This window comes from Phoxinus phoxinus, assembly GCF_949152265.1.
Source record: "Phoxinus phoxinus genome assembly, chromosome: 7".
Classification (NCBI taxonomy): domain Eukaryota; kingdom Metazoa; phylum Chordata; class Actinopteri; order Cypriniformes; family Leuciscidae; genus Phoxinus; species Phoxinus phoxinus.
In genome coordinates this window covers 12,779,480-12,806,542 of record NC_136882.1, presented here as the reverse complement: position 1 = coordinate 12,806,542, position 27,063 = coordinate 12,779,480, and the positions used below count along the sequence as shown (strand labels likewise).

The 27,063-nt window shown below is 39.7% G+C and overlaps 2 protein-coding genes across 5 annotated transcripts in view; one reads left to right on the top strand and one right to left on the bottom strand.

Annotated features, from left to right (window-relative positions):
* The window catches only part of tmprss3a (transmembrane serine protease 3a), a 22,165-nt gene extending 11,717 nt beyond the window's left edge, over positions 1 to 10,448 (top strand). Inside the window, exons 9-14 of one of the 2 annotated variants that reach the window (XM_079619330.1) lie at positions 44 to 209; positions 293 to 462; positions 679 to 774; positions 8,000 to 8,142; positions 9,326 to 9,478; positions 9,697 to 10,448. In XM_079619330.1, the coding sequence (XP_079475456.1) occupies positions 44 to 209; positions 293 to 462; positions 679 to 774; positions 8,000 to 8,142; positions 9,326 to 9,478; positions 9,697 to 9,741 (773 nt within the window). In that variant the 3' untranslated portion in view covers positions 9,742 to 10,448. The remainder of the gene's footprint in view (positions 1 to 43; positions 210 to 292; positions 463 to 678; positions 775 to 7,999; positions 8,143 to 9,325; positions 9,479 to 9,696) is intronic. The other variant, XM_079619329.1, reaches the window with a different exon arrangement.
* Positions 9,693 to 27,063, bottom strand: pknox1.1 (pbx/knotted 1 homeobox 1.1). 3 transcript variants are annotated; one of them, XM_079619332.1, is made up of 11 exons: positions 26,884 to 27,063; positions 24,145 to 24,256; positions 20,319 to 20,449; positions 18,269 to 18,440; positions 18,002 to 18,172; positions 17,780 to 17,894; positions 14,105 to 14,202; positions 13,892 to 14,020; positions 13,723 to 13,799; positions 12,041 to 12,201; positions 9,693 to 11,355 (listed from the first exon to the last, which is right to left on the bottom strand). In XM_079619332.1, the coding sequence occupies exons 2-11, from the start codon at positions 24,196 to 24,198 to the stop codon at positions 11,165 to 11,167; spliced, it is 1,299 nt and encodes a 432-aa protein (XP_079475458.1). In that variant the 5' UTR covers positions 24,199 to 24,256; positions 26,884 to 27,063; the 3' UTR covers positions 9,693 to 11,164. The 3 variants fall into 3 exon arrangements, with proteins under 3 accessions (XP_079475458.1, XP_079475459.1, XP_079475457.1); XM_079619333.1 differs by having other exon boundaries at positions 13,892 to 14,008; positions 26,884 to 26,990; XM_079619331.1 differs by lacking the exon at positions 26,884 to 27,063 and adding an exon at positions 24,345 to 25,198.

The following is a 27,063-nucleotide window of genomic DNA, read 5'->3' as shown; positions in this document are numbered from 1 at the left end:
CATAAACATCAATGTTACAACATTTCCTTCTATTTCTTCATAGCTTGTGGTTCCAGACCTAGGTTGAATAATCGTATAGTTGGCGGCAACCTGTCAGTTGAGGGCCAGTTCCCCTGGCAGGTGAGCCTACACTTTCAGCACGTGCACCTGTGTGGAGGCTCCATCATATCATCTCGCTGGATACTGACGGCTGCACATTGTGTGTACGAGTGAGTTTATCATGTTCTCACGAATCAGTATTATCATATTCCTCTAGCCACATGGAAATGATCCTAGTCTGATTTCCATGCAGGTTTGGCTACCCTATGCATTGGACCATCTATGTGGGATTGATAGAACTGCCGATGAATGCAGTGCAGTCTCTCGCCATAGAGAAGATCATTTATCACAGTCGCTACAGACCCAAGGGCTTGGACTATGATATTGCTCTGATGAAACTGGCGCAGCCCCTCATCTTTAATGGTACCTTCTGCAAAAGAAGCTCATTTAAACTGGAAAGTCATTCTTTTGATGAACCACGTGGGGTGACGTTTCTTTGAGCTTGCTTTTGTAACAGCTGGCAGTTATGCAAACGGTCACTTAATCTTATCTTAATGACCAACAACCTCCTATGCTCATGTTTTGCATTCATTGTGACAAATGGCTTGTTTGTTAGATGGGTGTCACCTTTTTTCTTAGGTTTTGTGGAGCCTATCTGTCTGCCGAACTTTGGGGAGGAGTTTGAGGATGGTAAAATGTGTTGGATCTCAGGATGGGGCGCCACGGTTGATGATGGTAAGTGTGTGAAGCTAATGTTGTTATATCTGACTGAGGCAGCTCAAACAAGGCCCAATACTGCGTTCAAGTCCTCCTGGGAAGTTCGTATTTACAAGCTGGGAAGTTATAATGATAACAAGATGGTAATGAACATTTTCAGCAAAAATACAGCAAGATTTTACTTCTGCCAAATGACGAACAAAGAATGCACATCAGGTGTGTTTTCCCTTTTTTATTGTGAAGATGCTGTACAAAGCCGTTTCCAAGCATGGGGGAAAGCCCAGTTTGAGGTAGCGGAAGTGGGGACTGTCACGTGAACCTGTCATGTTCTGTTATTGGATATACGTGAGTGCCGACGTAAGGACGGCGCACATTCTCTGCAGTCATAAAGAATAATAAACGGCTAGTAAAACTCGAGCTATCGTCTCCTCATATATTTGAAGATAAATATACTTCACATGGTGTCAGAAGTGAACCGACATATCACGCTGACTAAAGGAAGTTGTTTGACTGGAGAAAGCCGCCCAGAATGGCAAAGTTTTCGGCGCCAGAGCAACTTAACTTCGCTAAACCGGAGGATTGGCCCGACTGGAAACAACGCTTCTCCAGGTACCGAATTGCAACGAAGCTTAACAAAGAGCCAGCCGATGTTCAGGTCAGCGCACTGATTTATTCTATGGGCCCCGAGGCAGAGCAAGTGTACAGTTCATTTGTTTTGCCGGATGACGAGGAGGAAGAAGAGAATTTTGATCAGGTGCTAAAGCTGTTTGACGAGCACTTCGTGCCGAAAAGAAATGTGATTTTCGAGAGAGCACGTTTTCACTCGCGGACGCAAGAAGGGGGTGAGTCCGTCGAACAGTACATAAGACACTTGTATGAACTCGCAGCCCACTGTGACTTTCATGAGAAGGAGGAGGAAATAAGAGATAGACTTGTCATAGGAATTAAAGACAAAGATCTTTCATTGAAGCTGCAAATGACGAGCGACCTCACTCTGAAAAAAGCAGTCGACATGGCCAGGCACAGTGAGCTAGTGAAGCAACAAAACAGCGAGGCTGGTGCATCAGGGCATGTTGATGAAGTGAAATCTAAAGTTTATAAAAGTAAGTGGAAAAAAACACAGTATGAGGCAGCAGGAGGACGAAAAGAAAGTGAAAGGAAAAACTGTGGGAGATGTGGGCGCCAGCATGCAAAAGACAAATGCCCAGCTAAAGACAGAGAATGTAATAAATGCCACAAAATTGGTCACTTTGCGAACAAATGCAAAACAAGGATGATACAAGAAGTGACTGAAGATGTTGATAGCTTATTCTTAGGCTCAATTAATGAGACTACAACCAAGAATGAGGCTACAGTGGATGAAGTCATCACAGATACAGAGCCACCATGGCGCACAACTCTGAGGATATGCCAAACACTAGTCAGCTTCAAGATCGATTCTGGGGCTGACACGACGATAATAAATGAGGCAACATACAACAGCCTCCGTGTCAAGCCGAAACTTAATCCAGTTACCTCTAAACTGGAAAGTCCAGGAGGAAAAGTAGTCCATGTGGGGCAATTCATAGCTAAAACACAAGAAACAAAAGGGAGAAAAACAACAGACTTTTACTTTAGAGTAATAGTGGCAAAGTCTACTTGCGATAATTTACTGAGTAGATCTGTCGGTGTTCGCCTGGGTCTAATACAACACATTGGAGAAGTCAGTGTGTTTGGGGAATTAGGACTACTTAAAGGAAACCCCATAAAAATAGTCCTAAAAGAAAACGCTAAGCCATACAGCCATTCCGATACTACCTAAAGTAGAGGAGGAGCTTAAGCGAATGGAGAAAAATGGCATAATAGAGAGCGTGACGGAGCCTACAGAGTGGGTAGCGCCTATGGTGCCTGTAATAAAGCCAAACGGAAAAGTGAGAATCTGTGTAGGTCTCACTAAACTGAATGAGAACGTGAAAAGGGAAAAGTTCATCTTGCCGACCACAGACAGCATCTTGCACAAACTGGCAGGAAGCAAAGTGTACACAACTCTGGATGCTGCCAGTGGATTTTGGCAGATGGCCCTAGATGAAGAAAGTTCAAAATTAACGACTTTTATAACACCAAATGGCCGCTACCGTTTTAAACGGCTCCCATTCGGGATTACTTCGGCTCCAGAAATATTCCAGAGGAGGATGCAAGAGCTATTGCATGATCACGAGGGCACAGTAGTTTACATGGACGACATACTCGTGTTCGGAGCCACTCTGGAAGAGCACGACAGCCGACTGAGAAAGGTGATGGAGACAATCCGTGCATCTGGCTTAAAACTTAACCGCCAAAAGTGTAAGTTCAGGCAGGCCTCTCTTCACTTTCTGGGCCAGGTCATCAGTCAAGAGGGCGTGGCTCCAAGCCCAGAAAGAGTGTCAGCCATCACTGCACTGGAGACACCTACAAATGTGAGTGAGTTAAAAAGAGTGCTCGGTATGGTGAATTATGTTGGTAGATACATACCTAATTTGTCACAAATCCTCCATCCCCTTAACGAGCTGTTAAAGAATGCGGTAGCATGGGTGTGGGACTCGCAGCAAGAGGCAGCCTTCCAGAAAGTAAAAACACTGATATCCTCTGCACCTGTTCTTCAGTACTTTGATCCAAATTTGCCCACTGTAGTAGGAGCAGACGCATCCAGTTACGGATTAGGAGGAGTACTGCTGCAGAATCATGGAGGTACACTCAAACCAGTAGCCTACTGTTCTCGTACACTAAATGAAGCGGAAAAGAAGTACGCACAAATAGAAAAGGAGTGTCTTGCTAGTGTATGGGCTTCAGAAAAGTTCTATCTATATCTGAGTGGTCTGGAAAGCTACAAATTACTTACCGACCATAAACCACTAGTGACACTCATAAACCACAGAGACCTAGACAAAACTCCACTGAGGTGCCAGCGACTTCTGATCCGCTTAATGAAGTTCAACCCTGTCGCTGAGTACATCCCAGGTAAAAACCTGATAGTACCTGATGTGTTGTCAAGGCACCCAGAGTCAAAAATGGACGACACAAAACTGAGCGAGGACATCCAGGCATACGTGGACGCCATCGAAGAACTTGAAAGGCCTAATACAGTGCTGGAGCGCATAAAGACAGAGACAGAGAAGGATGAAACCCTGCAAAAAGTCAGACAGTACATTAAGTATGGCTGGCCACGATACAGAAAGGACGTCGTCAGACCTGCTTTAGACTACTTTAGGGAGAGAAGAAGTCTTAGTGAGCATAATGGGCTGGTAAAAAATGGAAACCAAATTGTGATCCCACAAACAATGAGAACAGAGATGCTGGAGAGAATCCACCATGGGCATCAAGGCCTAAACAAATCCAGAGAGAGATACAACGATGCCATCTGGTGGCCAAAGATAAGCCATGCAGTAAAAGATAAAGTTTCCTCATGCCCACACTGCAACGAGCACAAACCAAGCCAAAGCCGTGAACCACTCATCACAACACCTTTGCCGGAACTCCCTTGGCAAAAACTAGCTGCAGATCTATGCGAGTTTAAAGGAAAGAACTTCCTGGTTGTTGTTGACTATTATTCAAGATGGCTTGAAGTATTGAGTCTCACCCAGACCACAAGCGAAGTGGTTATAAGTAAGCTGATGAGTATATTTACACGGTTCGGGATACCTGAAGAGCTGATAACGGATAACGGCCCGCAGTTCACCTCGCGGCAGTTCCAGGTCTTCACATCCAAGTATGACATTCAGCACACTACATCAAGCCCATATTATCCCCAAGCTAACGGGATGGCAGAGCGAGCTGTCAGGACCGCTAAAGGCATCCTTAGGCAACAAGACCCCCAGCTAGCTCTCCTGATCTACAGAGACACCGCTACGGAGCCGACAAAAGAAAGCCCGGCCAGACTCCTTATGGGGAGGAGACTGCGAACCACAGTCCCCAAGCTACGCCATCAGTTGAGACCATCATGGCCAAATCTGTCTACAGTCAGGCAGACAGATGCCAAAGCTAAGCAGGCATACGAATACACCTACAACAGGAGATACTCCGCAAAGCCGCTTCCCGCCATAGGGGTCGGAGACAGAGTGCGACTGAAAACAGACTCCGAAAAGATATGGAGAGGGACCGGAGTGATACAGGCTTCATGTTCCACTCCCCGGTCATTTGTGGTGAAAACACCACAAGGAGACACCACCAGACGAAACCGGAGGCATCTACAGATTGTCAACCATGAAAGGGATGACTCTCTAACGCAGACCCCAAAAGTCACCACCCCGCCGGATAACATGGCATCCGACACCAGTCCAACTCAAACTAACTCTGAGACTAGTCGCATACCGTTGTCACCCAGAGTTTTGAGAACGCGTTCTGGACGTGTTGTGAAACCTGCAATCAAGTTGACTTATTAGTCAGAAGAAATTAGTTAACTATGTTCAAAAAAAAAAAAAAAAAAAGGACAGACCAGTTATTTTGAAGAGAGAGAGAGAAAGGTCTGAGCAGAAAGTTTGTTTACATTGCTTGTTCAGTTGTATTTTCGTTAATATCTACTTAAACAGCAAGTTTAAAATAACAATATTGATAAGTAGAATTAGAGATATTATGTTTATTTTATATCTGGGTTTCTTAAAAGAAGAATATGTAAAATATTGTGTTTTCATACTAAAAAGGTAATATCTGAGAATGTTTCTAAGAAACAGATGTTTTGTTTGGTGCTGTATTAATCCCCAGACTAAAAGGGGGAGATGTCACGTGAACCTGTCATGTTCTGTTATTGGATATACGTGAGTGCCGACGTAAGGACGGCGCACATTCTCTGCAGTCATAAAGAATAATAAACGGCTAGTAAAACTCGAGCTATCGTCTCCTCATATATTTGAAGATAAATATACTTCACAGGGACCCCCTCTGGTCTGTCGTGATCGTGTTCCTCAAGATTGCACTGGTTGCACCGCCCTAAGGACGGCCCTTGTGCTGTAAAAAAAAAAAAAAAATAATATAAACAAATCATTATATATTTTATACTGTGTAAATATATGTATGGACGTAAAACGTTTAAACTAAGACATAAACAGAACAAGTTTCACAAACATGTACTAAAACTAGCACCAACTTCTTTCGAAGTTTCTCATGCTCAAGTAGTAGTTGGGGTTGGGGTGTAGCCATAGACTGTGAAAAAAAAATGGACGTAGTGTCCGTGACGTCACCCGTTGGTTTCTGAAGAGCATTTTTGACTGTCTATGATTTTTGAAGCCCAAAGTGGACGGAGCCGGCCGTCGACATCTTGGAAGCGCTACACTTCCGGATAACCAAAAATGGGCAAAGAGGCGGGATTAGCTGAGGTGACTTGACGGCTAACAGACAGCAGACAAACGGCTAGTATTGACAGAAGCGGCAATCCACCTGTCACTCAAGTGGCTACGCCTTTAATTATGCAGAACTTTAAGGCTTAATATACTTATACTGATCCCGGCAATGTTACTAGGTCCCCAACCTGGCATTGATCCCAGTATTAATCCCGGGACGTGTTTGCGTTCACACAGAAGGCACTCTGGCAATTTCGCGGAAATTTCCCGGGATCAACACGCTGTGTGAAAGGGGCTTAACAGTATCTGGTGCCAAGTCAGTATCTGGTGTGGTGTGTAGATCTCCAGTCAGCTCCTCTTGGGATCTCATAGAATGCACCAGATTGAAAACCACTTTGAGGATGCGGGGCCCCCTCCGTTTTGTCCGCTAATGCTTTACGGGTTGGGTCGCAAGGCCCTATACGGTTGGACATGCAACAGTTCTAAGTATTGCACTATTATAATAAACACAGCAAAAAGAAAAGAAAAAAGAAACATCCCTTTTTCACGATATGATAATGATTTTCACACATTTCAACAAGTTCACTGTCAGAACAGAAGCTGCATCAATTGCTGCTTGTTTTCTGCCATGTTTTTCTTACTCCGTGTTTCCATTATTTGCGCAAAACTTTTTTTCTTCTTCTAAATACCGATACAAAACTATTGCGAAATGACGGCACTTCCATTAACCAATGTTATGAGACTAAAACGTAATTTTTTCCTCTCGCGATAAGTCATTTAAAAAAACATGGCAACTGACGTTGGTAGGTTTATATATCACAGCCACAGCCACCGCACTAGACATTATTATTATTATTATTAACGGAAGGAGACGTTATCCAAGCATTAATGGCAAGGAAAGACCCTTATACTGTGAGCGGCACATATGAGGTGTTTCTCACTCATCATTTCTGCTCCGAGGTTTTGATTGTGGCATTTCTTTGAGGTTTAGAATCCTGTATTCCTGTAATTCTTTTGTCTTTTATGAATTTAATAAACAACTCGTCTCGTATTCGGTCCAAACACACCGCTTCCTTCTAAGTCAGGTGACTGTAAATGCGCAAAAACTGTTTAACTGCGTTTAACTTCTAAACACAATCTTTCCGATATGACTTGAATGCACATTAATACCATTAATAAAAAGGGCTGTCAGGTATCGTCATCTCAATGGCAGCTGCGCATGTAACCTCGTAAATACTGATTAATACTGATAATGATTTGAATCTTTCTGCATTTATATGTTGAAAAAATATTTGGTCAGAATACTTACAGATACCTTTGTACGTATTTTAATGGAGAAATATGCTTTTTGTTTCCAAATATGTTGTAACTGCAGCAGTATCTGTCAGCAGGGGCTGTCTGGCCCAAGATAACCAGCCAAACATTGTGATCTTGGTCAATTGTAAAACTCTTGTGGTGCCTCTGCTTGAAGACTGAAATATGCTGTGCTAGCTGCCAAAATAAACGTCGATCAACTGTCACAAAATGGAAAGCACAGCATTGTGGGATATCTTAGGTGAAGGATAGATCAATGCTGCCTTCAAAAAATCGATCAGATGAAGGTATCTCAGGAGACGGGAAGTAAAGCTAATATTGGATTCAGACGTGCCTTGATGCCTTTCGACCTAGGAATGCTTCCTTTCGAAGGCAGCATTTTTAAAGGACAAGTTCAGTATTTTACACTTAAAGCCCTGTTTTCAGATCGTTTCTGATGAAATAGAAAGGTTAAGATTAAGATTCTGCTACCACAGAAACCGGCAATTCTCGGGCCAGCAGCATGTGTCCAAATTTCAATCTCAACCATTCTATTTCATCAGAAACGATCTGAAAACAGGGCTTTAAGTGTAAAATACCGAACTTGTCCTTTAAGCTTTTGGACACATGCAGCCATTGATTTGAGTTCTTTGTTTTAGGGGACGGGAGTGAGTCACTGCTTTCAGCAAGAGTCCCACTCATCTCTAACAAGGTCTGCAGTCAGCCGGAGGTTTACCAAGGCTATATATCCGCAGGCATGATCTGTGCAGGATACCTGGAGGGGGGGACAGACTCCTGCCAGGTAAATCATCTCACCATAGAGTGATAGATATTTCAGTCCATGAACTGAGTGCGAAATTCGCATCCGAAATTTTCGCATGTGAAAAAATAAATACGACCTCGCGTTATGTCAATCACACCTGCACACTGCCTCCGAAACTTTCGTTCGTCATAAAAAAAATCTAAACGGGTTAGATTTTCTGCGATTTTCACATCCGAAATTTCGCATTTCGGACTAAAGCCCCGTTCACACCGCCAGCGATTTTGTTGCTGTGTGTCGCTAGTCTCTGTACTGTGAAGTCGCTTGTGTTCCACTAGCGGGATACATTGCCTCTTTTCCTAACACATCTTTTAGTAATCATCATAACTTGGGTATCATTCGAAAGGTTAAACACTCAAAATACATCGTATGAAAAGCGTTTTAAATTGAACATTGCGTTACCAGGAAACTGTAAGCGTACTTTAGCCTAAACCCTTTTAATAGTCTCCTCACCCTAGTGGGCGGAGTCATGTTTCATAATACAAAAATCATATGAGCCATTTTATAATCAAACCTTTTTCTAATCTTGACAAAACACATATCGTTGGAAAGGTCTGACACTCAAGGTTCCATATTTGGCAACTGTTTTGTGATAGAAGTGATATTGTGACAGAAAGGTATTTATTTCTTACAGGAGAATGCATTTTTTTCAATGGATTGGGTTAAATACAGTATATTTGCTTTACAGTAAACTTTTTTTTTTAAATGCTTTCACTTCAGCAACAATATGCTGAGTCTTCTTTAAAAAGAGACCAACCCTAGTGACAGATAAGGGTTAAAGCATAACAAAAGTGATTTAAAATGTACTTAAAGTAAAACCTTAATTTTTTTTAAGGTGCACTTTTTAAAAGCCTAATTAAATGGTTTAAGAAACATGGTCATGAAAGTTTTTTCACGCTTTAAGTATTGGATTTTTATTTCATTATATTATATTATGAATTCTAAAATAATACAGCCATATTCCGGCTTTCTTGTTTCTAAAATCCAGAATATGGTAGTTGGGTTAACACCTTTACATGAATAACTTGAATATCCATAAAAGAAACTGATGAGATCCGTTCCATCTAACATTGGAATATTACTGTGCAAGTAAACATGAGACACTAAAGTTTAAAGTAAAATATCAGAAAAAATAAATAAATGTGTTTGTCCATGCTGGTAATAGGGTGACAGTGGTGGTCCACTGGCTTGTGAGGATTCCTCTATCTGGAAATTGGTGGGGGCCACAAGCTGGGGACAAGGCTGTGCCGAAAGCAACAAACCTGGAGTTTACACACGCATCACACAGTCCCTCAGCTGGATACATCTGCAGATGGAGGTCAGGATTGTGATCTTGTGTATCTGTGAACTTCTGAGACCAGGAGTTTGTGATTTCTGTCTGTACAGTGAGAGGAAAACAACTTGAAATAGCTATTTTTGTTGAGAAGGGTCATGTGTAGGGCATGTTATCACGTGCTATCATGAGTAATTCTGATAGATCAGTGCCCTCTTGTGGTGTTTAAAAAATATATATATATATTTTTTTTTTTTCTACAGAGAGAAGAAATGCTGAATCCCTCTACTATCAGCTCGGATTATTGACAGCCGCACTGAATCCAGAGACATCACAGAAACACAGGACTCTGACACATGCACCACTGTATGTCATAAGGAGGCACACTGAAAGAAATTTTATATTACATGCACTCAAATCTGGAAAAGTTTTATTTGGTGTAAGTAGTCTTATACAGTACTTGCTATTGTTTTAAGAAATACCTGTCAAACAATGCTGTTTTGTGTCACGAGTAATTACTAACACAAGTGTTTCCAGAGACAGAGCGTGACAATGTGCTTATGTCTAATGCAATAAATAGGGAGAAAAAGGGACAGAGGCCCCATCCATGCAAAAAGTATTTTCATATTTGCAAACCTTCGTAAAACTTTAATGTTATACTATTGTAGTGTTTACAGAAATTAAATAATTGTTCAAAAACAGCACACAATTAACAACATTTAATGTAAAATGGTGACAAAATATTCAGACTTGACCTTTATTTGACGTTAATATGGACATTTTATGCCATCTTCATTTCCAAAGCATATTTCATAAAACTGACTGATATGGGAAGCTTTGTACATGTTTAGATCAAACTATGTTCGCCTTTAGAGCAAAAAACAACGAGTCCCTCTGAAACGAAGGAACATCTTCAGCATAAGGACAAAGATTACTGGAAGAGACTTTGATTTCACTGATATTACTCAATTTAGTCAATGTATCAGGCTTTCTGTGCTTATCAGCGTAATAGTTTTACAAAAGAATATGTAAGGCATTTTGTAAGCGAGTGTTAAAACCAATTTACATATTTAAAAATGGTTTATAATCCAACGCATTTGTTGTTTTTTTCTAAAAAAATGCAAGTCATCCCCTGAAAACAGGGCATACGAGTATAGTTTCTGTACATAAATATTCCCTATAAAACACAAACTAAAAAAAGAAAAGAAAAAAAAACAACACCTTTTTTTATTTTACAACATTCATATATAAAAATAATCTCTTTTCTCCGCCACGGAGCCTCTCTACAAGCGTGAACATACTGAAGAAAACATGAACATGCAGAGTGTGAATAAAACCAGCACAACGACAAACTCTTAAATTCTTGGCATTCAAATGAGTTAGAGTTAATATTGAAAACAAATTCATTACCAAACATTCACTAAAGAAGCTTAAAATCTTTCCCCTGTTCCATTTATGCAATTTTCTAGAAGTGTATCTGTATAAAAGTGCACACACCTGCACATGAAACGCAACTCGTCGCACACCGCACCTCTCAGTAACGCTGTGCTCTCTGTAAACGGTTTGTGTAACATATAGGCCAACATACAGTACTCTTAATTATTCTGTAGTGCACAAGTATCAGCTTTGCTGAAAATCTACGAGGGGACTGGATCTCTTGCGACAAGCGGCATGTGCAAGTGTTCCGATGTAAATGTAAGCATGCAGTGTGTGACCTGCAATCCGCGTGGCTTAGTCGCTAACGTCTAAACCCAGCCCGGTCATGTTGGCAGATGACAAATCTGTGTCGTCTTCATTGCAGCTTTCTTCCGATTCATCCTCGCTGTGATTTCCCATCAGGACTTGCTGCATGGCAAGAGTCGCTCCGTCTGATGAAAGTGCCTGGAAGCCGTCTACGTTCATCCCCACTGTGACCACACTACCTGCACACAAAGACAATACACACCCCACTGTCAAAATTCAGTAGGAATCTGTAATATGCAACCAAGAAAATGGAGATTATAGGTTTAAAGGCTAAAGCTGATTGTGTTTTCGCCTCGCGTCGGCTTCGTCTCTGCAAAAAAAATTGCGCTTGAACACACCAAAAGTAGTAAAGGCGACTGTCAGCATGTGTGTTCTGCGCATGCGTCTAACGGTCTATATCAGCAGGTATCAATGATCTATATTCCGGAAACCGAAACTAGGACAGCAGATGTACAAACCACAAAGTGGCGCTTGCTTACCATTTTGCATACCAATCATGTTGACCACTTTCTTCCTTCTAGGCGGCTCATGTTGTTATGAACATTCCAGCATTGGAAAGCTCGGGTAAGATAACGTAAAATTAGAACCGCCTTCTGTGCCGTCTTGTCTTCTTTGCTTGCTTTTATTCTCGTGCTTTATTTCTTTGCTCTTTCTTTAAGCCGAACAGCCAATCACTTCCCTTTCTCACCGCCAACGCACGCCGATTCAACATGCTAAAAAAAAAAACATGGCCAAAACCCCCCTGATGGGGTCAGAAGACACCACAAAAACTTGGCCAGCCGACGCTCAACCACACTGGCCAATGGCCGACCGTTGGCCATGAGATCATGAGTGCTATAAGAAGACATTATCTTGAGGAAGTACCGTCTGGCATTGTGAGCTGCTGCTGGGTTCCAGACGAGGCGATGGTGTCGGACCAGAAGCGGTGTAGTGGGCGGCTCTGAGCTTTCTTCTTGGTTTTAGCGGACTCTGTCGAGTTGGCATCCAGCATCGGCTGCAAGATCCGTCTTCGAGCATTAATAAACCTGCAGGACAGACCCAGTCAATATTCAGTATCACTGTGTTAATGTCAGTTAATGAGTGAACAAAACATGGAGAAAGATGATATTTGCGATACTGATGATATCAGTGTCAAAGCCTGCCATAAGACACAAAGGCTTTCAAATGGTACACAACTTAATTATGCTGCCTTTTTTGGCCAAAAAGCAGTATCACATATAATCTTAGTGGAGAAGGCAATCCCAGAATGCATTTTGACAAGGGCAGTGAAAAAAAATAACGTGCCCTACAAGTGGAGTCAGAAATATTGGAAAATATTTCAAAGCACATGAATGACTGAGCAAAGTCATATTTTCAGGTGGGAAACTCAGAATTCTGGATGGTACATGATTTGCAGAGTTGTAAGTTTGGAAGCGTCATGTGACTTTTCAATTTGAAACATTGCGGAAGCACTGATTTATAATACAGATACAATTATATTAAATATCTATAATATATATATAGAGATCAGTGAGTGGAAAGCAAATCTGTAGTGAATAATAATGAATGATTGTGCAAGTGATTTTTATTTAATTTCAAGCTTATTAAAGGTGTGATGAACGGAACAGCTCATAAACAACAAGGGAATCACTTGACTTTCAAGGTTTACTCACTGTAACTCAAACAAACATTTAGGTTTGATATGTGTAAGTGATAGAAATGAATACATTTTGAACTGAAATTATATTTACTTTAGTATCCTGTTCACAATATAAATTATTCCACTTTGCTTAAGCTACTTCCTTGTTATGTTTAGGACTTTAAATGCGTTACATGTCATGATACCAGTTAGGAGTTTCCCAGGTGCACATGAAGGCAGCATCGACTTAAGATGGCAGATAAGGCAAGGGGGAAAAATAAAGAAAAAAAATATGGATATCGAATATAAGGAAATACATAGACACAGTATTTGATTAAGACTAGCAACATGGGCGTCAGTTTGGTTTGAAATGTGCTGGGGACAGAGACGCATTCGGAAGTGCCTTTTCAGAAGTGCTGGGTACAATGACGCATTAATTTTTTTTTCCTCTTGAAATGAAAATGACTCATGACGAAAATCTGCCCACCGAAATCGACGCCTATGACTAGCAACTTTAAAATAGTGCTGTCACATCATTTAGATAATCAAGTAATAGGCAGACTATTTTGATGATTAATTAAGAAAACGAATTGTATGCAGGTAAAATAAAACGGATTAAAGTGAACAATAATGTGAAAAAGGCCAACAAAGTATATTTTTTAAAAAGTATACAAATTCATATATGTATATAATAATGCAGCAATAATAATGACTGGATAAAAAAAGTTTGTGGCAAGCAGGGTGGGGCAGAGAGTCATGGGAACAAAATTGATTTCTTAAATATTTTATTAAAAAGACTTTTTAAAAAGAAATACTGGTATAATACACACCGTATTTGAATGATTATGTGAATAACTTGTTATCCTGCAACTGTTGTTGTTACTGTAGATAAATCAACCAGCTTTGTGTGATTGCTAAATTAACTTACCAATTGTTGACTTGGAGTAAAGTCAGGTTTGTTTGAGTTGCAATTTGCTTTTTCTCTTCTTCAGTGGGATAGGGGTGCTAGATAAAGAAGTTGAACAGTGGAGTGTTTAAGAATTTATAGAAGGTAAAGCAAAACGGGTTGCCCTTAAAACATGTGTTTGCCTACTAACCGCAATGTGCTGGAAGAGCCAGGAGCGCATGACGTTGGTCGCTTGCTTGGGGAGAACGCCACGCTTGTTTTTCGGCGAGCTGTCGTCTCCTCCGAAGAAACTCAAGTCCTGATTGAACTGAAGTTGGAACTACATTAAGTACAAGCAGTAAATGATCAGTGAATCTGCCTATGATCGATGTTTAAATGAGATCAGCTGGAGTGTAAAGCAAACCTGTGAGTTCTGGATATGTATTGTTCCAGGTGAGATGGCTTGTGTCACCACTTGTCCCTGTGGTGTGACCATAGTCACTGGCTGATATATTGTATTACCTGCACAAAAAGGAGAGTTTATTTCAAATTAGAGGAATCATTATTTCAAACAAATGGCCACGTATGCCAATCAGATTCAAAATGTTCACATGTAAAGGGTTACCCCAAAATGTTTTTACTAAATCATCTAAATATATGAAAATGCCACAAGACGACTTTATAAAACAATCACATTTTTCAACTCTAAAAAGCCACCTTTCCACTCTAATATTCACGTATGTTTGTTGCATTTTTAGCTTGGCACAGCAGTCAATTTCACATCCAAAATCTACCAAAACACTTCACTTATGTCTCAAATCAAGCACTAACAAATGTTTTCACCCAACACACACACTTTGTCACTTGAACAATGACTAAAAACACTTATAAAATCTAAAATGACAGCTTTCTACTGTTTAGAACCGGCTGCTGTACATGTCACATGATCCATGTTTGCCTTACAGTACAAAATTATTCCTATGTTTTCCTCTTTTGTATAGATGGTAATGAAATTGAAAGACTAACACCTGTGTACATCTAATTGTTTTGATAGCATTTAATTTTTTAGATTTGGAATATATTTCAATGTGGTATTATTACTGTAGAAATGTAGCAAATATCGGTCTTATTCATGTTTGTATTATGTTAGGATTATGAACTCAAGTTGAACAGTTTTGAAAAGAGTATGTAAACATGTGCAAATTGGCCTGTAAGGTACACTGAGTTTGACGGATTGTGTTTGAGGGAGAAAGAATTCATGCAAATTGAAAGTAGTAGTCATTGAATGCATTTTGTGCCAAAGCAATGATAAATACTCCACAGTTTAGCCCACATAATCTATGTTTCTATTCACCCATTTTTATGTGCATTTTGGGATATCGCCAAGATGCTTAAAAATTCTCAAAATGCTCGTTTGAGTCAGATACATGTTTTATCCGATAAGAAAACATGCGCATAAACTACAATGGTAACACATTTAGCCAATACATTTCTCAATGCGCATAAAAAAATAATAATGTGACGGCATATCCAGACTAACCAGTGGACTGATCCTTTTGCACAGAATCTGAAATGCTGTTTTGGTCATTCTGAAACGCCAGAGTAAAGTCTGTCGTCGTTATTGGCTTCTCCTACTTTTCTTAGTGATATTTAGCGTCAGTTTATCAAGAAGTGATGATTTTGTTCTCTTCGACTCACTGGATGGAAACAGTGCTTTTTCACAAATGTTTTATGCGATATTCCCTTATTGAGAAGGTACTATATGGCTACATGCAAGCAGATGGACTCAGAATATAAATTTAAAGCGCAAAGTTTCACGCTAAGCGTTTTATATGTCCAGCAATTCTGAATTATTGAGGGAAACCCTAGTCACTGTTGCTAACTGTTTCTCTGGTCTTCGTCAAAAACACACGCTTGCACTCCCTGCTGGTGAGGTCGACTAACAGCAGATGGAGATTATGCTCGGTAATCTTTTCCTGCAGTTCCTGGATGTCAATGTTAAATTTACTGTCGAATTTGAACCATTGAATTTGTGGAAGCGAATTTATAAAGCGAAATAAAATGGACTGAAAATTGCCTGTTGAATATTAAAGGTTGTATTTTTAAACCGTTTGAATATTTTGGAAGTGAAATATGAATATTTTTATTAATGAAAATGTGTTTGAAATGTTTTGAATTGAAATATCCACAGCTTAAATATACAACCATGTTGAATTTTAGCCCATAAAAATGCAAGCCCTAAAAATACAATGCATTAAAATGCAAGCATGGTTAATGCAATGCATATTTTTTTCAAGTAGTGCAATTCAACAGGCTTTTTTATTTAAAAAACATTTGGCATTATTTGACTTCCATACGATCTATCCACAAAACTTCAAATATTTGAACGCAACCAAAGGTCAATTTGGATCTGCAAATGCACCATCTGACCACGCAGCTCCCGTCCTGTTCTTTATAGGAAAACTAATAACTTCTGGAATGTCTCTTGTCTGGTGGTTTCCAATGGTTCCTCTGATTGGAATGTCTGCGACAATGAAAAAGCAGCTTTCCTGCAGTCTGGCTATCATCAGACCAAGCTCAATCTTATTAGATTGAACATTGGTCTGGGGAGTCTGCTCTGTATTTCTACTGCACAAGAGGCGTGATCAACGGGCATACCGGTAGTTCAAGTTAGGGCTGGGCGTTATGGCTGAAAACTGTATCACGTGTTTCATATCGGTCGATATCGATAATTATTGATATTTTTTATGACCTATTTGAAATAAGGACCAGAAGAAAACTATATTACATTAAAAAATATATATATATTTTAAACTTAACCTTCCTCTGATTATAATGCCCAGGCCTCAGTTATAAAGGCAGAAATGTCAACACAACCATGACTGTGCTCCAAAGGGTGAGCATGGCTAAGGTGGAAAAACAAGTTTGTGGTAGCCTATTACCAGTAGGGGACGATGGTATTGCATAATTTGCAGACGACGCAGCACCGCATTGCGCACAGCCACCCCATTATTTAGACTCAAAACTCACGCACATAAAATCTATGCGTGTGCACAGGATACGAGGGCAAAAAACCCCCAAAAAAACATTATCCGGCGTAGAATGCCATCCATATACCTTCGTGTCAATTCTCAATTGATTTTGATTAATATGCGCGAGGTAGGGAGAGCAAGACAGTTTGAAGACGGTGAGAGTGCGTGCGCGCGGCCGGAAGAGGGGCTCTCTTGTTCTTTCAGTAACACGAGACCTGTCACAAGCGCAGTTGTCAGTCATCATTCACCGATCAAATAAGGCTTTCTTTGGCTGGATAAAAATTCGCTTTGGCAGCCGCCAAAAAACGCAATATGTGGCGACCGGTGTTGATTCTGAGTCCGCCACAAATTAGTCTATGTGTGGGAAACACTGAAGTGTGCGTCCGGTGTGCGATACCTCGAGTTGTCCTAGACGCGGCTCGGCGCTGCGCTTCTCGTCCGGTGTGCGATACCTCGAGTTGTCCTAGACGCGGCTCGGCGCTGCGCTTCTCGTCCGGTGTGCGATACCTCGAGTTGTCCTAGACGCGGCTCGGCGCTGCGCTTCTCGTCCGGTGTGCGACCCCCTGTCACTCCCTATGGTCACTCCCTATGTTGCTAGGTTACCAGAGAGTGAGTGCCTTGTTCATGCAACCAAACTTGCTTCGCAACCTCTGGTTTCTTCCGACGAAGAAGAAAAAAAATGTATCGAACGTTATATCGAACGCATTTTTTATTGATATCGATTACGTGTCTATCGCGATACATATCGTTATGGTTTTATCGCCCAGTCCTAGTTCAAATGACTCTGTACGCAATTGGATAGTCCTTCAACCAATCAGTGACACGAAAACTCCAGGCAGGAAACGCGTCAACAAACATGTTGGTATGTAGCATTGATCAGCGGTTTTCAGAAGCAGCAATGGCATCGAGCGATTTCTGCAGGTTGTGCAAAAAAAAAAAAAACATGAACGTGAGAGTATTTACACACACACGAGCGATTTGTTTGCTAAACTAAAGAACCCATTGAGCATCGTCAAGATATTAAACAGAATTGGATTGACAAAATCAGAGAGAGATTAACTGTGTACCTGGGACGACTTGTGATGGATTGACTGCAGTCACTGTAACATTGCCTTGTTGAAGACCTGGCGAGGGCACCACAAGGCCTTGGGGGCTGAGGGCACTAGAGAAAGAGTTGACCAGCTGCAAAAGAATAAATTAATAAAACAACAGCAACAATACAAATCTCCTCAATGTACTTGCTTTGAGCGTTGAGGGTGAGTCTACAATAAGAGTGCAAAGGCCTTTACCTGGTCATGGACTGGAGAGTACGGGCTGCCCGGTTCTCCACTCAGTAGTGTCTCGCTGTTCATCTTGCTCTTAAGGCAGGAAATGTAACGGCTGCAGAAGTCCTTGCACAGGTCACTAACTTTCTCTAGCTCTAACAGATGAATCCTCAGCACCTGGATGGCTTTGACCATCTGACAGCAAGGAAACACTTGTCAGTTTGAAGTCATGATCAAAGCTATAAAGTATATACAGTAATATGAGCTATTTTGACGCCATCCGTCTCTTACCAAGTTGTCGAGGTCAGGGTCTTCACTAAAGAAGGCTTTGCCCTCTTTCTCTTGACTGCGGACAAAGTTCTCAATGTCAACATCAAAACTTGCAGATGTCACACAGTCAGAGCCCTGGGTCGACTGCTCACACTTCTCAAACAGCAGAGCCAAGAGAGGGAAAAGAGGATGTCTGCGGTTGAGAAGAATCACGTGTAAGAGACGACACTGTTCAAGGTGGTACTCACAGATCCAGTACACATCTGAGTGTAAAATACACTACCGGTCAAAAGTTTGGGGTCAGCAAGATGTTTTATGTGTTTGAAAGAAGTCTCTTATGCTCACCAAGGCTGCATTTATTTGATCTCAAGTCAAATAAAAACTGTAATACAGTAAAACAAATACAGTAAAAACTGTAATATTGTGGAATATTATTACAATTTAAAATAGCTCATTTATTCCTGTGTACGCTGAATTTTCAGGATCATTACTCCAGTGTCACATGATCCACCAGGAATCGTTCTAATATGATGATTTATTGAGGAAACATTATTATTATCCATTATTATTATGTTGAAAACAGTTGTGCTGCTTAAAGGTAGGGTAGGTCAGAATTGTCTAAAAAAAACTTTTATTCAAATTTGTTTAAACTGTCTTTATATACCAATGCATAATTAAAATGTAAGTACTCTGATAAAAAGAGTATAAAAATCGAGTGACTCTAGACCGTTTAATCTTCATTAAACACAGCTCATTAATTCCATTCACTCCCACCTAAAAACGGGTGCGCGACTGCGCGCACGTGGGCAGAGCCAGTAATAACGGCGGTAGTCATGGCGACGTCGAGTGACAGTCGCGCAAGCCAATCCTGTGATTCGTCCCGAATGGAAATAATGAGCTGTGTTTAATGAAGATTAAACGGTCTAGAGTCACTCGATTTTTATACTCTTTTTATCAGAGTACTTACATTTTATTTATGCATTGATATATATAGAAAGTTTAATCAAATTTGGTAAAAAGTTTTTATATAAATCCTACCTACCCTACCTTTAAAGGGGGGGTACAATGGTGTTTCATGTATTCAGAGTTGTTTACAGTGTTAAAGAGATGGATTCTCATGCTAATAATGGCCAAAGTTTGAAAAGTTATTTTGAACGAATAACAGAGAATTTCTGTGCTGAAAATCATACTTCCGGGTTGCAACACGTTTCGGCTGGTTTTTTTCTATCGTAGATCTAATGACGTAGACCAGAGTGGAACTCCTTATATGAGCATTGCTCTCGGAAAAGCGCGTTCACGCACACGTCGACCAGAGGAGAGAAAGACCCTCTGTCTATGGAAAGACCCAAGCGCATATCGACGCGCTACTACCGGAAATCATCATCAGCAGCGCTAAATAGGAATGGTTGATGTCAAGAATGTCTCCAAAAAAGTGTGTTTTGGGATGTGAGGGTAAGTTTACCTTGTTCAGCTTCCCAAAGAACCCAGTGTTACTGGAACAGTGGATGCAGTTTGTATTTACGGGACAGCAAGGGAGTGTGGCAAGTGCGGTTTTGTGTTCTGGTCATTTTAGTGACGAATGTTTTATTAACAAGGTCGTCGCTGGATTTGCAAACCGGTAGCAATTAAAACCTGGCACGGTCCCAGTGATAAAACACCCCATTCATGTAAGTACAACGGTATCACGCGCTCCTGCTTGACTCTATAGCTCCGCCCACGCCCAGAATCAAGGACCTCGGCTTTTTCCGGATAGAATCGGAAAGCTGTATTTTTATTTTATAAATATGATGAAACTAAAGACTTTTTGGAGATATGAAGGACGCACTATTACTCTATAGGTACTCAAGATTAACATGAGATTGACTGAAACTAAGTATTTTACCCCCCCTTTAAGAAATTTTTGTGGAAAGCGCGATACATTTGATTACCAGAAAGTTCAAAATAACTATGTGCTCGCTGATTAGTATTAATTTCTTTAAAAAATATATATTTATAAGGGTAGTGTACATTTATAGAATATACAAGATTTGACTTGAGAGTTTGCGTACAAAAATGTGGACAATTATGTCACCTATATATGCAGGCTTTGTCGACATCCATTTGTGTTTGTGGCTCAGAGGACACAGGACTGCTGGAGCTTCCGGTGCTTCCATTGGCAAAGCCCTTTTCAAGATCACTCTCCGACTGCTCCATTACATCCATCTAATGCAGGGGGAAACACAACATAATGATTTCATTTCATTTACTAGGTCTAACTATTAGCTTGACAGTTGTATTTTAGCATTTTTAGCTCAGTGACTTTATAATGTACTGAAAATGACACAGACACATGGCCGCAGGAAGTAGGGGTGCTGAGGGTGCTGCAGCACCCCCTGACGACAGCTGTTTCACTACATTGGCATTTAAGATGACATGACTTTAAATAACTTTCAACATGTTTTTTATGAACACCTTCTACCTTTATAAAATTACTCTAAAGATTATTTCGTTTTGATATGTTGTCGAATATGGTTTTATAACTAAAAGAAATGTATATATCAAAAGGCAAAAGCCGATCCCGCATGGAGTAACGTGACACTGGTTGATGACCAGCATCTCAGAACTCATTTGACACTCATTTAATGCATGTTCTTGTTCACTCAGATGTCGGTGAAAAAATTAAGTAGATGTCTTGATTAAAGCATTCTTTGGCATTAGGAGAACGCATTTTTCCATCCCACTCTGCTACTTTTCCATTGTTTTTCAGTGTGAACGCACTAGTCGTGTTTAACTGTTGCGCTACATATTTAGAAGACGCTTTTATCCAAAAAAGGAACAAAGCAATTTGTCAAATGTCATTCATAATAAGGATTAGACAATAGTAATACAGGGCTAAGATTATCACAAATAAACAAGATTTTGACGCATATCCAAGGGTTTGTGGAGCGGAGTGTGAAGCGCGCACTGCATGGCACGGAGGCGCGGGCGCGAACACTCCTATCAACAGTGAAACAACTTAAAATACTCTATCATTTCTGGTCATACAGAAAATAATAATACATTATTCGTAACTACTTTTATTTCTGTAAATAAAAGAAAACGTACAATAACAAGAAAACGTTGTGCTTTTGTAAAATAAAATAAAACAATCAGGTGCGCTTTCATGATCTCCGTGAACTGGAGCGCGAGAACTGAAACAAAATACAGCATATGCCTATGTAGGCTAAAGCTTGAAATGTCCACTTTAAAACGAACAAATTCGAATCGAAAGCTAATACATTTTGTTCTGATTAAGTAATCCGTATGAAAGGTGCATTTCTCTCTAAAAGCGCACCCGCTTAACAGCAGAGATGGAGATATGTTTTTAGCCGACACTGATTTAGAAAACAATAGTTTATTAATAAACAATTAAAATGCCTCGTTATTTTTTCAGACACATTTATTATCACTAGCCTATACATCGCCTTTCTGTAGGCTGAGGTAAGCCCCCTCTTCTAATTCAGCACTGCGGGAAAAATATAATTTCCAGGTTCTAATTTTGTCTTAGAAAAATAGTAAAAAAAATAAAATAATCGATATTAATTTGTGAATATTTTAAATGTTTAATAAGTCATAAACAAAAATTTGTGTATATTTATTTTTTTGCGCAGCATTTGGTGTAGCCTAGAGTTCAAATTAAAATTGTGTTTTGCGTTTTAAAAATACAACAACCGTTTTCGTTTTGCACAAGTGCCCTGGATATAAGCCTCCCTCTCTATCTCTCTTAAATATTTTTGTTCTCTCTGTTTTGTCATTTAGTAAACAGAATTTATAGTTTACCCACCTCTTTTTTTTACCACTACACCTCTGGTTGCGCTCGCGTCTCGCGCATGACACAGCGTTCTCAAAACGCAGCACTGTAGTTAAAATAAGTTAAACTAAAACGCGCCTTGCGTTTTTCCCTCTTCCACTGCCCGCGTTTGGCATCTTGCATTTTCGCTTTGAAATATTATGCATTCTGTGTGAACCGGCACTAACTCCTGAGCATGTAGGCTATCATAAGGTAAGATGCAGATTTTTGTGTTGTGTTTTTAAAATGTATCATGAGTTCTGAGCGTTCTCACATAACTCTGTCCTCATTCCTTTGTATGGTCATCTTTTTGTTTGGGCTTTTTAATATTATGATTTTGTTTAAAATACTCTACCATCTCCACCCCGCAATATCAAGCCCCGCCCCATTAAGCCCCGCCCCCAGCACCCACCCCCTAGATAAAATATGTTCCCGCGGCTATGCATAGACAGCAATTCAATATTTAAATAAAATGTATATTAAATGTTGTCAGCTTCAGGAGGTCAAATAAAGTATTATAATAGTTCTTTAGTTTCTATTATTAGTTTTATATTAGGCTTAATTCTTGTACAGTTTATAACCCTGGTTTATGAGATTTTGTTACTTTTTTTGCAAAAACAAAATCAAATTAAATGTTGATTGTCAACCTCAGGAGGTCAAAGTAAACATTTACATTTCTATTCATTTGATTAGGTTTGCCATTTTTGTACAGTTTAAAACCCTACTTTGATTTATTTTATTGAAAAAATTATAAAAATCAACTACATATTAAAATGTAAAAAAAATCTATATAAAATATTTTTTATTGAACTTGATCAATTTAGTCAACACTATATTATAATGCTTGGTGTCGTCACATACCCAAGTCGGTATCTTTGACAACACGATTCCAAGGTTTATTTTAAGGAAGCTGGTAAACACTGAGATATTACAATTGATGTAAGATGTCTATTTATGTAGATGTAAATTTTGCAATTTACTAGGTTTAGATAAAACAAGTCGATAATCAGTTAAATGTGTCAGTTTATACACAAAGAAAACTTTAAGATTTTAAAAAGTATAAGCATAAAACAGGGTTTGTACAAGGTGCTAAAAAAGCTTGAATTTGACTTTTTGAAATTCAAGTCCTGGAACACAGCCATATTTATGAAAAGGTACTTGAAAAGCACTTGAATTAGACAATATATTTGAAATTTGTGTTCGATTTTATCAATGAAACAATATTTTCACATAAAATGAACGCTGCAGCCCTTCTGATATAGATATAGAGCCATTTCGCATGGCTATGAGTGTGATATTGCTCATAAATATCCAAGTATATGATACAGCTTTAATTTTTCAGGTCAATCGTATATTCATGGGAGAAAAAAATCAGTTTGAATAAGGAAAGCGATATCTTTGTCATTTTATCCTTTCAATGGTTAAAGTCACCACAGTCATAGCATCTGCTACATTTATTTGTACCATTTTGTTTTATTGGTTTATTTTTGTTGATCTATTTACCTTTTTAGAAATTGAAAGATGATAAAGATATTGTTTGATAAGTGCTGATTGAAGTCCTTGAAAACCAAAAAAAGTAGTGCTTGAAAAAAAGTAGTGCTTCAAGTGACATCCTTGAAAGTCCTTGAATTTCATTTCACAGTATCTGTACGAACCCTGATAAAATATTTATTTACTTGAAATGTTCAATTTAATTAAAAAACTTTTTGTGCTGTTTTCTTTAATAAAGAGAGAAAACCTGCACTTAACCTTTTCACTCGCATTTTGTTTTCGTAGTTAGACAGATATACTGAAGTATCATAATAGGATTGACAATATGATTATCGCAGAATTGCTACATCGTGATATTATCGGTATCATGAGCCATGTATCGTATCGTATGGTACCGTGATTCCCACCCCTACTAAATTATGTAAAAAGAAAATGGGCTGCAATTATTTCTGTTATGCTGTAGAAAGTGTAAATACTGTCAAAATTAAAATGAGCAAATATTTAATGGTAAAAAAAAAAAGACAGCAAAGTGTATGATACTTATGGAAAGCGCCAAACAGTAAAATATTAGTTTGACAGTTGAATTTATCATGTCTACCTGCTGGTCTCCCTCTTGATATTTGTCTATGGACACAGACTGGGCAGCCATCATATTCAGAGTGGGCACTGCCAACACTGGGGCATTATACGGGCAGGCAGCAGGAAAGGACCTGGAAGTAACCACATGCAATATATATATATTTTTTAAATGTTCTAGACACAAACAACATTACAGTAGTTAATGAATGCATGACCCACTTTTTATTCGATGGAATCAATCAATACTGGTTTATTTAAATGTATGGTCGAGTTTTTTCTTTCTTTCTTATTATATGCAGCTCGTTAAAAGGGGAATGTATAATAAAAACTTGCAAATGGAAGCCTTAATGTGTTGATATTGAAATGCAATGTTTTGTACTGTAGAGCAAGGGTTTTTTAAGGGGGCCACCAGGGAGTGCTAGGGAGTCTGTGGAAAATTGGTGTACCGGTAATTTAAAAAAAATAAAATAATAATAATAATCAGTGTTGGGGTAAAGAAATAGCCTGGCTCCGCCCTCCTACGTACTCCCGCTCAATATTCTTTTAATCATTTTCCTTCAGAACTACGTCTGGGATTGTGGTGCATTCTTGGGTTTTCTCCGGTAAATTCTTTACCAGTCCAATCAGGGAACAGAGGGAGTGGCTGAGAACGATGGGGTTGTGCGCTAGTTTGAGTCGTCATACGTCACAATCAAACGTTAGCGATTGGTTATGGCAGATCCAGAGTAGCTCTGGGCAGATCCAATAGTTTTAAACTTCAACAGAGTACCCGCCTACAAGGAAGTTAACGCTTGTCAATGGAGAGAGGCCAGACTCTCTGTACAAATGAAATGTACAAGTCTGGTAGGACCAGTCTAGTAAAGAAAAGCATTACTTTTAAATTTACTCCAAAATATCTGAGTTTATTTTTCAAAGAACTGACACCTCTCCTGTCCCCACGTTGAGAGAAAACATGAGTAAGGCCCCGATACACTTCAAACGAAATCGAAGAACAATCTGGTGAGACGTAATTTTGAACAAAATCAGGCCAAACCCAAGTTTGTGTTGTGTTTGTTTCAGAAAAAAAAAAAAAAAGGCAAGGCAAACTTAAGTGGGTACATAAGTGGCTCTGAGGCTCCGCCTTCTTTGACGTGGAAATATTTTCTTCTGTTCAGCCCCTCGAGGTCGGACGTCCGTGAGTAAAAAGATGGACACACTGGGGAGCAGCTTTATAGTAGAGAATGAAGCCGCAATTCTAATTGAAAGAGGTACTGACACTGTTTTAGGTTTAATACTGTAAAAGCTATATAGTATACAGCTTTAATACTTTAAAGCTGCTTGCTTTAAAGACAATCTATTGTATAAAGTGGTGCATAAATAAACATGACGTGGCTTTACCAGAGTGCCAGATTTCACTAAACTGCCTTTTTCTCACAGTTACTTTTTTAGGGTGTAATGTGATATTGTAATGCATTACTTAAAAAAAAAAAAAACATCCTGTAAAATAATACTATAATACAAATTTATCAAAAATAAATACAAAAATAATAAAATACATTTAAATAAATAATGCATCTAACCGTACAGTACTATAGTGAGAAAAAATAATGTAATATTAGGAACAAATATTTTCCATATATATATATTACATTTTTCACAACATAAATGGGGTATTTATATATGAAAATATATACATCTGCTACATTTTAGGATGGGGGGTCCCTCACATGAGAATGGGTATTTATTATTAGAACGCCATTTCCACGCTACAACAACACATTCACACCCACTGGCACATCTGTTCTGGTGGGCACCAATACTTTAATATTTCAGGTCTCGAGACATTCAGCTGGCGTGTTTTCAATGAATCCCTTTACAAATATACATACATGCTATTCATTGCCAAGCACAATGTTGTGCAAAACTATGCTCAATTCATATATTGACAAGGACATGTAAATCAATCTTAACCAGAATACATACAGGATTTCGTGTACAAATAAACATGTCCAAGTTAAACAAGTCAAGCTAAAGCGTTATTGGTGTAAGGAGACGGAGACGTGAAGCACTAAACTGTACGTTAGTCAGTCGGCGGCGGTCAGTTTAGCTAACGTTACTGACTCTTGACCAAACTTTGGAGAACAAGAAAACACTCGTCAGTCTAGCATAAACGTTCACATTATTTGGGCTCATATTATAAACCGTAAAGTTAGCAGCTGTCGCTAAAGTAGAAAACGCCTTGTAAGAAACGAACAGAGCGGTTAGCTCATGCATTAGCGCGCTAGCAAACACTGAGAGCGAGTCGCTATAGCAGCGCACACAGGGCGCGCGTGCCGCCCGCGAGCGCCAAACCGCAACACCTCATCCTAATGCCTCGCACTTCTTGCACATGAGCGCTGTCCTCGACGTGAACGCAATTTAATGCCCATTAAAGTGCTATTTTAATTGTTGTTAGTCTAAAATCCATCCATAACGATATGAATCTAGGCCGGAGACGGCTGTCTCGCGATCATCTGGCCTGATTGAGAGCTGCTAAACACGGGCCTTCCCTCAGCGCTCGCCCTTCGCTAGAAAGAAACCTCCTGTCCATTAAAAAGCCGACATTTTTTTTTTTTACTTCCAGAGATTTACAGGACAAGATTGTCTCGACTGTCCCATGCAACTCCCATGAGCCCCTAACAGCGTATGCTCTCTTTCACTCAGCCCCGGGCATTTTTGTGTTGCTCGGATTGTTTGATTGATAGGGAACGGAAAAAGACGAGTTTGAGTGACAGCTTACCTGGGTGCCAATCTTCGTCACACTGACAAGCGGCTGCAGCAATCGGGATCCGCATTTGTCGCGCTACGTCATGACGCAAGGGCACGCAGGGCCTTCAGCTCATGAATATTCACGCTAAGGGCGGAGCTGTGACGTGAGGAGAGGCGAAGTCTCGCCCTCAGCGAATATTTTAAACACTCC